The sequence below is a fragment of the Molothrus aeneus genome, chromosome 8 (assembly GCF_037042795.1).
Source record: "Molothrus aeneus isolate 106 chromosome 8, BPBGC_Maene_1.0, whole genome shotgun sequence".
In the NCBI taxonomy this organism is placed as follows: Eukaryota; Metazoa; Chordata; class Aves; order Passeriformes; family Icteridae; genus Molothrus; species Molothrus aeneus.
The window spans coordinates 15,826,900-15,840,244 of NC_089653.1; the positions used below are offsets into that span (position 1 = coordinate 15,826,900).

The 13,345-nt window shown below is 39.2% G+C and overlaps 1 protein-coding gene across 4 annotated transcripts in view; it reads left to right on the plus strand.

Moving 5' to 3' along the window:
• WAPL (WAPL cohesin release factor) overlaps positions 1 to 13,345 on the plus strand; it is a 134,700-nt gene that overhangs the window by 71,379 nt on the left and 49,976 nt on the right. For all 4 annotated transcript variants that reach the window (XM_066554184.1, XM_066554185.1, XM_066554186.1 and 1 more), the window contains one exon: positions 1,773 to 2,296. In XM_066554184.1, coding sequence (XP_066410281.1) covers positions 1,795 to 2,296 — 502 coding nt within the window. In that variant the 5' untranslated portion in view covers positions 1,773 to 1,794. Of the gene's footprint in view, positions 1 to 1,772; positions 2,297 to 13,345 lie in introns of those variants that run through there.

Consider the following 13,345-nt stretch of genomic DNA (forward strand, 5'->3'; position numbering starts at 1 on the left):
TTAGATTTAGTTTGCTTTCTAAACTATGCATAGATAGAAAATTGGAGCTACCTACAGGGGAGGAAAAAAGGAAGTTTGGCAGTGATGTGTGTGGGGAAAAGAGGAGATGGGGTTAAAGAGTGCTGTTTCCTAGGAGCAGGCAGGAGCCCTCTGAAGAGTGGGCTTTTGCAGCAGAGTTCTGCTCAGCAGATAAGCACCTGCCTTCACCTTCCCTCAGCTGCACCACATGTAAAAAGAGCCTTTCCCAAAGTGGGTGTTCCTGTAGCTCTTCTGCATTGCATCACCATCTGCCTGATAAACTTCTGAAGTTCAAATGTGATCATTTTAATTCACTTTAAATTTTCTCCATGGATTTTCTCCCCATGAATTGTTTGGTTCCTATGGTAAGTGAAGGTTGGCCTGGTCTAATAGAGGGAGACTGTTTTTAGTGAGACAGTCTTGCTAGAATGAAGTGATAGAGGGACATTTCTGGAAAGCAGTCTGGCAGTTTTGGTAGATGCAAAACTGACACTTCAGGTTGAGAAATTGAGTGTTGAGATGAAAACTAAAATAGGAAAGACAGTATGTCACATATTTGGGGAGTAATAATAAAAATAGTTGTATTGAACAAATAGATCACGATAAGTCCCATAAAAATTATTTTAACTGCCATTTTTCATATATTTATATGAAGTTAGTTAACATTTCAGAAGTTAGATTTCTTTGATTCTGTAGCTTAAATAACTGTCTTTTTTAGCAGACTCTTTTCCAGTATGGAGAGGAGTTTCAGAGAGAAAGATGGACTTGATTAGATTCAGGCTGACTATAAAGAATTGCAATTTCCTATCCATGTTTGGGCCAAAAAGAGAGAAATAGTGCTTCACAAAACAGATAGGAGGATTTGGAGTTTGTGTTGTCATTTGTCCAGTAGTGGAAGTATTTGTTCTTGGGTAAAAATCCCCCAGGTGGTCAGTCTTCCTTCTTGAGTTAAACAAAAGTAGAACAACACCACATGCAAGGAACTCTTGAATGTGTTCCTGCTTAATCTGTTACTTTTACCCTTCTGTTCTGAGCAAGCAGTGGAGTGGTTGTGCTTGTAAGAGCCAGTGAGCAGTAACAGTTCACAGGGGCCTGCTGAAGGGGTCCTGCATGTTCTTAGAAGTGGATTGAGCAGTGTCTCTGTTCTGTCCCTTGGTGAATCAGATTTACTGTGGGGGATTGCTGTGCACCAGTCCTGACCACATTATGTTACCAAGTAAAACACTTGTTAAGTGAATGTGAGAGATGAACATGGGATGGAGTTGTCATCATTGTGATTAATTAGTACTCAAAATACATCGACAGCAATGTAAAATATTCTGACAGATTTTGTGTTTAACTGGCAAGAGATTTTTTTAATGCCATGCTGTGCTCTTGGACTCTAGGAGGGAGCTGCATGTCAGATGTGGAAATATTGCTGAGTTGTTTTATGAAAGTGCCTTCTATCCTTGAAAATATAAAATTAGAGCAAAGAAATACCATTTTTAGAAGATTTTTTCTTAAGGATTCATTGTGCTATTGGTTTATAAATGTGCAAGTAACTGAATTTCAATTTATTTTAGTGGGTGCTTAATGCAGAACCTTTGCCCTAATGACAGTCACATGTGAATGAGTGAGTCTAGAAAGAAGCAGGTGATGGATCTGATCACCAGGCAATGTACATGCCTGGTGCTTGTAGGCCCAATAAAGGGTGGAAGTAACAATCATTTGTTCTAGAGGTGATGAATTGATGTTTCTTCTTTCTTTCACAACAGAGAATATGAAACAGGAGCCAAAATGACATCCCGATTTGGAAAGACCTACAGCCGGAAAGGAGGAAATGGCAGTTCCAAGTTTGATGAAGTGTTTTCCAACAAACGGACCACCCTCAGTACAAAATGGGGAGAAACCACCTTCATGGCGAAATTAGGACAGAAGAGGCCCAGTGTCAAACCAGATATTTCTGAAGTTCCTAAGAAACCCAAAGTTGAAGATGAGGTAACAGAGGATCCATTTGGATTTGACAGTGATGAAGAATCTCTTCCTGTGTCTTCAAAGAATGTGTCACAGGCTAAAAGCTCCTCACAGCTGGAACCTGGTGAAGCTGCTCAGTCTGAGGACTTCACTCCTCTACTTGAAGCAAACAGCAGAATTAATCAGCCAGACAGTGGAGAAAATGTTGCCTCCAGCAAGTGCATACCTTTTGACAATACTGTTCCCCTCTTGAAAGAAAAGAGCACAAGCAAAAGTGTGGAAGATGGAGAATGCAAGAGCAGCAGTGCTAAACTTGTGACTGCAGGTTTGTTTGCTCAACTGTCCATATACTTCTATTTTCCTCTGATTTTTGCTGACCTCCCTTTAGACTTTGTGTTTTCAATGGATTTTTAAGTTTTCTGATAAAACTGTGGGGCAATTCTTAGTTGTAAATAATTGTAGAGTATTTAACCAAAAGCACTAAGGAGCATTCTGTGTTTTACATACTGCTCTGAGGTCTTTGGCTCTGTAATCTGTGTGTCTGCAGATGGAGGTACAGTGCTTTAGCTTCAGGGCAGTATGTTAGTCCACTTAGTCTAACTATTCCATAAAATGGAATAATAATAACATTCCTTTTCTAAAATTGCTGAGTGCATTTGTGGTTTTTAAACACGTATTTTCAATAGCAATGAGTTAGTGGTAGTAGAATTTAGTGTGGGCACGTGTTTACAGCCATGAAGGTGAAGATACAGCTTAGGCCATGCTTTGTTTCATTATTTAGGTGGAAGAGTAGTTTTCTGAACTTCAGCTGCACAAACGTTTTCTCTTTGTAATTAGCACAACTATATCAGGTTGTACATAAAAACTTCAGACCTGTGAGACTGCATTCTGTCAGACTTCCTTTAGAGGTGTTTTTGGGCTCTGCAGTGTTTGTAAGATGGCTTAATACTTTTCAGAGGGGAGTTCACAGGGCCCTTGGAGCTGAACAGCACTGTAATTTTCTTCAAGTCAGTCTTGGAAAATATTAGATGTTGTTACATCTCATGAGAGGTTTTTGTATAATGGGCTGATTAAACCACAGCTTCTATAATTGGGTAGAAGATCACATTAGATGAACCTAGATGAAGATGACACCTACTGACTTGCTCTGGGTTATCAAAATCAATTTGAATGAGAAAAACTTATATAACTTTCATTTCTCAAATATAGTTAACCCAGGGATTAGAAATTTGAGTGGACTTGTTCAGTTGTTAATGCTGTAAACAAGAAGATACCGAATAGTAGAAGATAGTCACAGTTCAGTTATTTTTTCTATATATGTTAGGGATGTAATTCAAGAAAACCCAGGAAATGCTGATTTGAGCTATAGTTTGAGCTACATTTGTAGGATGTTTAGTTGTCTTTTGATCTTGCTCTTTATTTTTGCTGCTAAAATATTTCTTGCTTTCATATCATTTTCGGCAGCTGTCTTTAACTATGATTCATCCTCAGACTGGAAATAAAAAATAGAGCATTTTAAAGTTTGAATATTGTTTTCATAAGAAATATAGTAAGTTCATTCTCCAGTATTTCTAAGGGGAAGAAACAGTGCATTTCCTTGGTTTTAATGAGAGATTGTAGTAGAACAGGTTTTACAGTGAAATGGTTTCCTTGTAGACAACCTCTGTCAGAACGGTATTTTTCAGGTTGAAAAAGAAAGTGAGAGAGCCGTGGGGAGAAAATGTGATAGAGCTCTGAAAATTCATCATGTGTGAAAGGCCAAGAGGAACAGTCTTGAGCAGTTTCATTGGTACTTCCTGATTCCAGTCATGTGGAAAATAATAAAATACAATATTTAGCATGGAAAAACTCACTTACTTAAATTCTAGAACTTATTTTTAGATAACACTGTGTATATCATAAATATGCAGCTCTGAACAGGAGGAAGCTGATGAATCTTGGTGGATAAGTCCTTCCAACTTTTGAGTGTGGTGGTGGTCTGAATGCAGAGGGGGAGGTTACTTAAAGCACAGTTTACTGAAGGAGTTCTGTTCTGCTTTTCTGAGGTATTTGTTACTGATTCTGGCAGTTCAGCCAGAAGTAGTGAAGGACAAGCTGTATCTTAATCTGATGGTTCTGTTCTTTCAGAGTCTATTACATTCTGTTGACACCCAGTCAAATGAAGATAAAAACACTTTGCATATCTTTCTTCAGAAATGAAATTCAGCTGCGAATGAATCTTTGCAGAGCATCCTCGGAGGGTCTTTGGTTTCCTTACCCTTATTTAAAGACTGCAGTCTTGGTGGTAGTGTTTCTTTTTGTCAGTTAGTGTAAGTAAAACTTGGATGTTTAAGCTGCTGTTGTACTTGTGTGTAAACTGATCCAAAATAAATAAAAATTGTCTCTGAGGACGTTGCTCAGCACACTGAGCAATTAGAGATAGTGGTGTATAGTCAGCCAGTGTAAATGTAGGTACTTCAAAGGCTTCTTTGTTGTAGTGACTGTTCAGTAAAGTTTACTGGGAAGGCTCTTTCAAAACTACAGAGTTAATTTGATTGATTTGGGATAGGATTGTGGAGGATGAAGGGACTTGGGGGGACTGTAATAGTGTATGTACCTCAATTGCTTACATGTCCTTGCCCTCCCCGTAATAATTTTCCCCTTCCTGGTGACTCTTGAACTCCACCAGATTTGTCCAAAGGGCTCAGAGATCCTTAAGACAACAAGCTTGACTATTTCTGAGGAGGAAGGGAAGGGGTGGGGGCTGGGAGGGAAAGCAGGCAGGTAGAAGAACATTAATATTCCCAGTGTAAGCAAGACTGCAGTGTGAGCTCAACCTTAACCCACATACAGCACTGTATCTCTGGGTGTGGGAAACCAGGCTGTCTTGGTACTGAGGTTGAAGCAAGTGCTTGTTAATTTGTTTTAAAGTGCAATTTGCTAGTCCTTCTCCTCATACTGCCCAGACAGTGCATGAGCCATCGTTGTGTCTTAATTTTTAATATAGGTGAAGATAATGCTAAGAGTTAGACTGAGTTGAAAAATGTGACTTAGCATGGCTTTGCACAAACTGAGAGGTACAGTTAATTCTGCTCCAGTTGTATTATCCTGCCTCAGTGGCCATTTCTCTGGACATTAAAATGAAGGTGATGCAATGTCTGTTAATTTTAGCTAATGTTTGGTATTAAAAAGCAGTTGATTTAGAGGTTTGTTTTAGTAGTTGTGCAGCCATGTAACACAGTTGAGGATCTGTATCTTTTATTTAAAATTGTACAACTTGCTGGTCTTTTTTATTTTTTTTTAAATAGCCTTCAGCTAGTGCTTGTAACAATCTCGTTTTAAAGATTTGAGAAGCTCTTAATGTGGAAAGCTTCTCATAATCTTACCCTAATGTTGCTTGATCAAGACTTAATACTGTCTGAAGAGTGTCTATGAGTAATCCTGGATGTAGCAGGTAATTTGCAGATAGGGGTTTAGGTGAATTTGAGGCAACAAAAGACTGTTCAGTATTAATAGTTACTGTTAGGTCATCTTTGTGAAGGTAGGGAGAACTTGGTAGCTGGAAAGTAAGTTGTGTCATTAGAAAAATATCACAGTGGTAATGCATATAAAGCAAAAATGCAGCTACTTAGAAAATGAAGTTTTTTGAGACAGTCTTACAGTAGGGTAAGGTAAAAACCTTCAGAACAATATTTGGATTTTTGAAACAGTCTGGTGGGATTTCTTTTTTTTTTTTTTAACTGTTAAGTTTATTCTATAAGATGTAAACCCAAATAGTATTTCATGCAAGTTTTGATATAAAAACATAGCCTTGCAGAGCAAAGTTTATAAGTTGGCTCTTTTAGAATATTTGTTAGCTTATAGATTGAATTAATGTAGTACAGTTTTCCATGAAAATTCATGTCAAAGTTTGATGAATTTTAGGAGTTGGTACGGCATTTCATAGTTATATTAGTGTATCAGTATGTTTCACTTTGGACAGCTAGTTTGCCCACTCTGGCTATTTCAGCTTATGGAAATACTTCTGGCATTGTAGTGGGAGTTTGCATTTTGACTCTGGGTGCTGTGATGATCTGCTGGCTTTTGCTTTTGTGCCCAGTGCTGAGCTCTGTAACTCAGGCCTTCAGAGGGTCTGTCCAAGGGGTTGATAGTCTCCATCAGAGAGGGCACTTGGGTTGAGAGATGTTGGTAATCTCTGCACACTTCATGTTCTGCTTTATGGACTATGAGAGAATATTCCTTTCCTGCATTAATTCTAAGGGAAAAAAATTAGGTATTTCATCGTGCATTAGGGGAGAAGTATTTTAATTGGGCATGGATTAAGTCTGGTTGGTCTTAGAGCCTATGAATTTATTTCTTGAAAAAGTGTTTTGCTTGCTGTGGAGAAATAGAATGCCTTAAAAAATCTTTCCAGACTACAGAATGGTGTAAGAATTGTGTCCCTTTTTCCTGTGTTGTAATGTTAAGTATGGATTTTGTGGTTATTGTGTTGGCAGTGACCTTTGAGGAGGCTCTTTATGATTAAAAGAACAAATTATTTTCTTTCCCCTTAACATTTAGAGCAATAATGAAAACAGCTATTCCTCATCTTGTCCTTTGTTCCTGTGTACTGGTATTCAAACAGGTTTTGCTCTGGCAGTAGTTTTGCTCTTGGTGCTATAAGAGAGCATTTGTCTGTTGACTGCTGTCTGATTCTTTTGTTTTTCTAGATAGCTCTTAATGCCCTCATTTGTCACTTGGGGCCAGTGCACTTACAGGTAGCAAATCAAAATGGCAAGTGCAGTTCTTAAGAATGTGTGCTTCTGCAGTGCAGGAGCAGAGGGATATGGCTGTGCTCAGTGTGTCTTGGCCCAGGATGCACAGTCTGGTTGTGGTTGGTTGCTGGAAAAGCACAGAGTGCAGAGAGTAAATAGCAGAAAATGGATGCCCTTGAGGGAATAAGATGGTTTAAGCCATCAAGTCTGTTCCTGACATACTATCCTGGTAGTACCTTAGTGACTCTGTGCAAAGCCTCTGCATCCTGCTTATGTGGGTGGGGAGCCCTATCTTTAGAGTTAAGTTTCAACTTCCCAAGTGTAGGTTTTTTACATAATTGCATTTGACCACCAGATTGGTCATGGTATTCCTTTCAAATTGTTTTTAAACTTCTGTTTTGTGTTTAACGCTGACATGGACATTGAAAATAATAGTTAAGCCAGAGTAATATCTTACTTCCTCTGCAGAGTTTTTGAGAGTAATATTTACTTTGTGAGGAGGAATTTCAGTTTAGTCATTTTCCACCCAAAAATGGAGGAGAGCTGGGGGAACCTGAATGAGGCCTGAGCATTTGGCAGTCTTAGGAGACAGCTGGCAGCAGCCATGATTAAAAAGAACTGCAGCTGTGCTCTGGTTGGGTCAAAGCATTAAGAAACTTACAGCAGAGAAGGGGAAAGGTCTGCCAGAAAATGTGTGCTCAAAGAATTTCAGTGTTTTGAGGTTTGTTTGGATGGTGGCAGTTATGATGGGTATGTGGATAGCTGGGGTTTTTCCACAGGTCCTCTCTTCTTTAGTTGCTTTTTGGTAAGTTTTCCCCTTTTGAAGATATCCCCTTTCCCTATACACACAGTTTTGTTGCTGTATCAGTAGCCTGTGTTAAAACTGGTGTGATTATTATTCTTCTTTTTTTTTCCCCTCTGCTGCTTCTTTAGTGGTGGTGGTGGCCTGTTGGTTTTTTCCTGGGGTGTTTTTCAAAAGTCCGAAATGGTTGAAATTCTGTTTAAATCTCAGTGTTTATACTTGTTTGCTAAAATGGCGATACAGAAAAATACCCCAGTGTTTAGGAGAGAATCTCATTTCTGCAACATATTTTTCCTAATGGCAGGGCGGTTCATACTGTGTATGTCCATGCACAGAGTACATGGAACTGTCTTCCCTTAATCTGTAATTCCCCTTTCCTATACAGCAGTAAATTTTGCAATCCATACTTTTAAAGTTATTCTTTCTTCGTGGCCTTGTACAATGAACAGTTTTTAAAAGATCATATTTTTAACTGCTTCTTAGTTTTCATGGTTAAAAAGTGGAAATAACTTTGCATTGAAAACAGTTGGCCAGTGCTTGTGGAAGAAAAAAATCCCTGTTAACGTGTATACCTCTCAAGTGGGCCAGAGCATGCAGGCAAGCAGAAACCAGTAGGTAAAGAACCTATTTCAGACTCAAACTGATGCAGTCTTATCAATTGGATGGAAAATGTTCAATTTCAAACTTAGTTCATCTTTTCATTTAAGAATCTGCTGCTTTTTTTATGAAAAATTTTCAACATATTCACAAGTACTGTCTCAATTCAGACTGATTTAGCCTAAGTATACATTTGTTTTGACAATTGTTAATGTTGCTATGTTATAGTGTGCTTTAATTTTTTCCCATAGCAGCTCACCCTAGAAAAGTTGATGAAAACAGGTATTTCTGGCACGTGTGAGCCCCTCATGTTGCCCATGACACTTAGTAGTTGTTTATTTCTGGCTTTCTCTTGCTACTCTGAGCAACAGATGCCCTTCTGAGCTTGGAGTGAGGAGGAATGTGTCTCTTTCGTTGGACTTTCCATGAGAGGTGAGCACGTCAGGCTCTCACAACTCTTGTACTACCAAGCGTAGCAGCTCTTCTGCCCATAGTGTTTTTCCCCCTGAAGGTTTGCTGGGGAGGCAGTTGTGCTGAGCTCACTGTGCCTGGTTTGGCCAGGGATGCATGTACAGGTTGATTTGAAGGTGGTATTGAGAGATGCACTGGTGTCAGGTGCAATGAAAGATGAGAGAGCAGAATACCTAGTGATTGCTAGCCACAGAACTAGAAGAAGAGGGGGTAAGACAGTTGCTACTTCAAAAACCCATCTTGTCATACCAGTAAAAATATTGCCTGAGCTAAAGGCAGGGGAGTAGTTCAGTGAATATTTTCTGCCCAAGAGGGAAGGTGGCCATGTCAGCCTGCACTCCTGTGAAGGGCTTCCACTTCCATTTAAAATAAAAGGACATTTTAGCAAGTTGTACACTGACTGCCAAGTGTACAAGCATGACACAACTTCTCAGAATGTCTCCTGGTAGTACATCTTCCCAGTGGAAAAAAGAACCTGAGGAATTACTGTATGGCTGAAACAGGGGTGCAAGGTTGGAAGCAATACCCTGTGGGTAGGGTTCAGCCTTTCCCCGGCTGGAACCAAGGCAGCGGGGGATGCTGTGCCAGCAGCATGTTCTGAAAACATAAAAATCTTGTTAGGCTCAGGGAATGAAAATAATGGTCTGTTGGACATGCTGAACAGTGTGTTACCAGACTGATAGATGCATCCAGGTGATTTGAGAGCAGAAGAGGTGTCTTAGGTGTCTTCTGTCTCATGTTTAAAATAATAGCTAACTGAAATGGAGTCATAGTGTCATTAGTTAAGACTGTGTAAGAAGTAAATTAATTTTTTATATAAATTGCCTTAGAATTTTGATATTCAGGGTGCTGGAAAAGGAAACAACTCAAGCAAATGATTCTTAAGGAAAATAGTGCTGTCATGGCAGTAAATGAATTCTCACCACTTTAGGGTTTTCTGTGACTTTGTTCCTGCACAATAAGGAGCCACTTATAACATCTGCAAAGAGTCAAACAGTGTCTGTCTTATCTGCATACAGACTTGTTGGGAATTCTATTACTTAAAAATTTGTAATCATAGCTATGGATGTGGTTCTATAATTTTAGCTGTTTTAGAGATTGTCAACCATGAAACTGATCTTGGGAGTCACATCTTCCTGTCTTGTGTTCACACCTACTAGCATGCATTGCTTTTCAAGATCTCATAGGCATTAATGGATACTTAATTCAAATAAATTTTGCCCATTTCATAAATTGTGTATTTTGTTTCCATGGGCTTTTTTTTCTGAGTTTTCCAGTTCTTCAGTCATAGACAGAAAATAGATCAAGGGAGTTTGGTCTGCAACCCTTTCTCCTTACCAATCAAGACATTTCACTTCCAATGCATAATGAAATTTGTTCTCTAATTTGGAAAGAAGCATGACTTCTGTGCAGTTCCTGGTTTTCTGGTCAAACCAGAGATGACACTCTGTGTGTCTCAGTTGGGCTCTCCCTGGAAATGAGGGATGTGATATAAGCACCTTTCCTTTAGCTGGTCAGCTGCAAGTTGCAGGCTGAAGTGATGTAGCTGTATGCTTGAGAACGTTGGTAATGGTGTAATGGAGCCATAATAAATGTTTCCGAGTGCTCAGGGACATCAGGCAGAGCAGTAGCTCATAATGAGCTTAACAAGCTGTTCCCTGCATCCTGTGTCAGGATCTGTTCCTGAGCTGTAGCCTCTTTATTGTATGTGCCCTCAGTAGCTGGAGGACTCTGAGGGCCCTGCACACAATTCTTGATGTTTCATTTTCTTGCCACCATGTCTTGGTTTTTATTGGAAGAGAAATCAAGAATGTAATATTGGCATCGTGCCACCTGCCTGCTCTCAAGATTTCATTGCTTTAATATTTGCAGTGAATTGTGGCTAATACTGAAAGGAAAGAAACACAGTGTTTGTTGATTTGTTTGTTGTGAATAGCAATCATGTTTCTCTCATTATTAAAGTGAAGGCTTGTACAGCTACTTACACAGCACTGAAGGAGAGTAAGGTTTCATGCTGCAAAGGCTATAGAAGGCCATATGCCTTTTGTTTATAGCATAGAGGATACTTTGCTTGGCGTTTATTAAGAGAGAAAACTAACCCAAAGTTGAAGTTAGTTGGGCTAGCATGTAACACTGGCAGCTTGTCCACGAGTACATAGAAAAAAGTAAGCATTTATTTTGCATATGTGATCATAGCAAGAGTAATATTGATTGTCCTTTTGTGTCCTTCAGTTTTGTCCTAACATTTGTGCTATTCAACTGGTTTTGATCAAACTTGGTGTGGTGAAGAGAGCTCTCAAAGACACAGTGCTGTTTCAGGTGCCATCTGTGCACTTGCCTCCCTGCTGCCTGCATGGTGCAAAGGCAGAGGAGGTTTTAGCTGGGTCCCTAATCCCTGGGAAGGCAGCAGCACATGGAGCTGGCACATGGAGCTGGCACATGTCACAGTGTGTGAGCCACAGCAGCGCTGTCCCCTGCCCAGCCACGGGCTGCTGCTGAGGAGGCTGCAGGGGATGATGGCTGAGTTGTGGGGCGGCTTTGCCCTGGGAGCTCTGCTTCTGTTCACAGGTAGAAATTTACAGCAGGAGGCCTTGTTCTCACAGCCCAAGATCCTGCTCTGTGCTCTGAGTAACATAAAAATAGCAAATAAGGTTCTGCAGCTCTACCACTGAATAGTTAACTAAAACATGTGATGTTTGACTGTAGGCAATTAGTGTTACACTGTTAATGGTGATTTGGTTTTTACAGAGCTGAAAATGATGTTTGCAGGCTTGGAGCCCCAGTCATTTAGCCTTGTAAGTTAAATGGAAATTGAAGAAAAGTGAAACAGGGACTAGGCTGGAGGAGGGATGCTATGGTTGCTTCGTTTTCTTGTCCAGAAGAGTGTTTGGTTTCCTAAAGGATTACTTTATTTTGTTTTGGATTCCATGTTGGTGTGTGCTATACCTGAAGGATCAGGACATGGATTCTTAACTCATAGCTTCACTATTTGGTGGAGAGAGTTTTTTATCTTTTCTCCAAACTTCAGTGCTTCCTCTGTCAAACTTTTACTGTTATAGGTAGTTGAAGAACAAATGAAGTTGAAATGTGAGACATTTTCATGTCAGAATTGTCAGATGTTGAGCTGAAGGATGTAGGTTTCTTATCTCTAAAAAAACTGATTTCTCTTAAAAAAAAAAGTGGAGTTTTGTAATTCTAGGGTTGCATTCTTCATTATGTCCATGATCTTAAAAATGAAAAAGGAGGAGGTAGTAGCAATGGCTACCTATGGCAGTCATGAGGCATTTGTTGAATGTATAGAGTAACATTTGTTCCATCTAACGAGTGCTTATAGTAAGTGATTTTTAAAAATAGGATTGGAACAGGAAGTTATCTTTATATCCATCTAGTCTGTCTTAGGTTTTCCATGTAGGTATAGATGTATATTTCTTCCATGTTTTCAGGTTTGTAACTGAAAAAGCAGTGGGCTTTTGACAACTCTGTAGCATTCCTGCTGTTTGAGTGTTTGCATGTATCTATATATATTATGGAAGAGTGTAAACTTTATAGCCTTATGTAAATTTACTATCTTGCATTGTCTGAAATTGAAATTTTTTCTCTAGTGGTTACTTGGAACAATAATCATCATCACTTAAATATAGTTTTACAGATTTAGTAATATGCATCTGTGTGTGTGAAAACATGTCATTTTATGGGAAAGAGTGGAATTTTTACTTTGGCTTTTTTTTAAATTTATCAGCAATGCTGAAGACATCAGTCTTGTTAAGTGACATAAACTAGAACATGAAACAAAGCAACTTTTAGTGATCTAAACAGAAATTAAATCATGATTACCACAGAACATTGATATGGTTCCTAGGTGTACAGTGTTTGTACTTGGGGAGGGGGTTATGCTGTTGCTGATTTTAAATTCCTTGGGAGAGTTATTCTGGTATTTGAGCCCCAAAAGAGCCTAATTGCAGTTAAAAATAGGGGGAGAAATTCCATGTCTCTTGGACTACAGAATATTTAATAAGTAACAATTAGTTCCTTTTCTCTCTTTTTTTTTTTCCTACAGTCATGCTAGCTTCTGCTGTAGTAGTTGCTGCCAATAATTACTGTAATTTTAAAAATCAGGATTATTGGAATTGCAGTTCCTGTACACCTTTGGGCAATTAGGAAGTGATTAGCAGTACTTTCTGGTATTGAAGGTTCGGGCTTACAGCTATTGACCCACTGATGAGATGAGAACAGTGGCTTGACAAAGGATCTTTAGAGGAAGTATTCCTCTAAATGTCACTGCTTAGTTTTCCAGTAATGCATTGTGATGATCCAGTTTTAAAGCCAGACTTTCTACCTAGTGTTCACTAAAGAGTTCAGTGGTTCCATTTTCCACCAGCCTTGCTTATTATTGGAGATGGAATAACCTCCCTGGTGCAGTTACTAAGACTTTTGAAATACTGTGTGTTTTTAAAATTTTGGTGCCCCAGAATCAAGGAGGAGGTTAACTCCCACTTTTTTGCTGTTTAGGAGTACCTTGGTGTGCTGTATTAAATTAGGAACTGAAAGGTAAAATTGAGATGCAACACTTGGTTGGTACTTAGAGAATCTTCTCCAACAATTCAAGGTTCAAAGCTGCTGATGTGATGGGTTACACAAAGGCTGCACACGGCCTGCTGTGACCATAAAGAGCTGTTAGTGCTCTTTGCCTTGTAACATTTCTTGGGAGTATAGTAAACCAAGCATCAACAAAGCCATTTGACTGGGCTAGAATGGATTTGTTATTTATTAG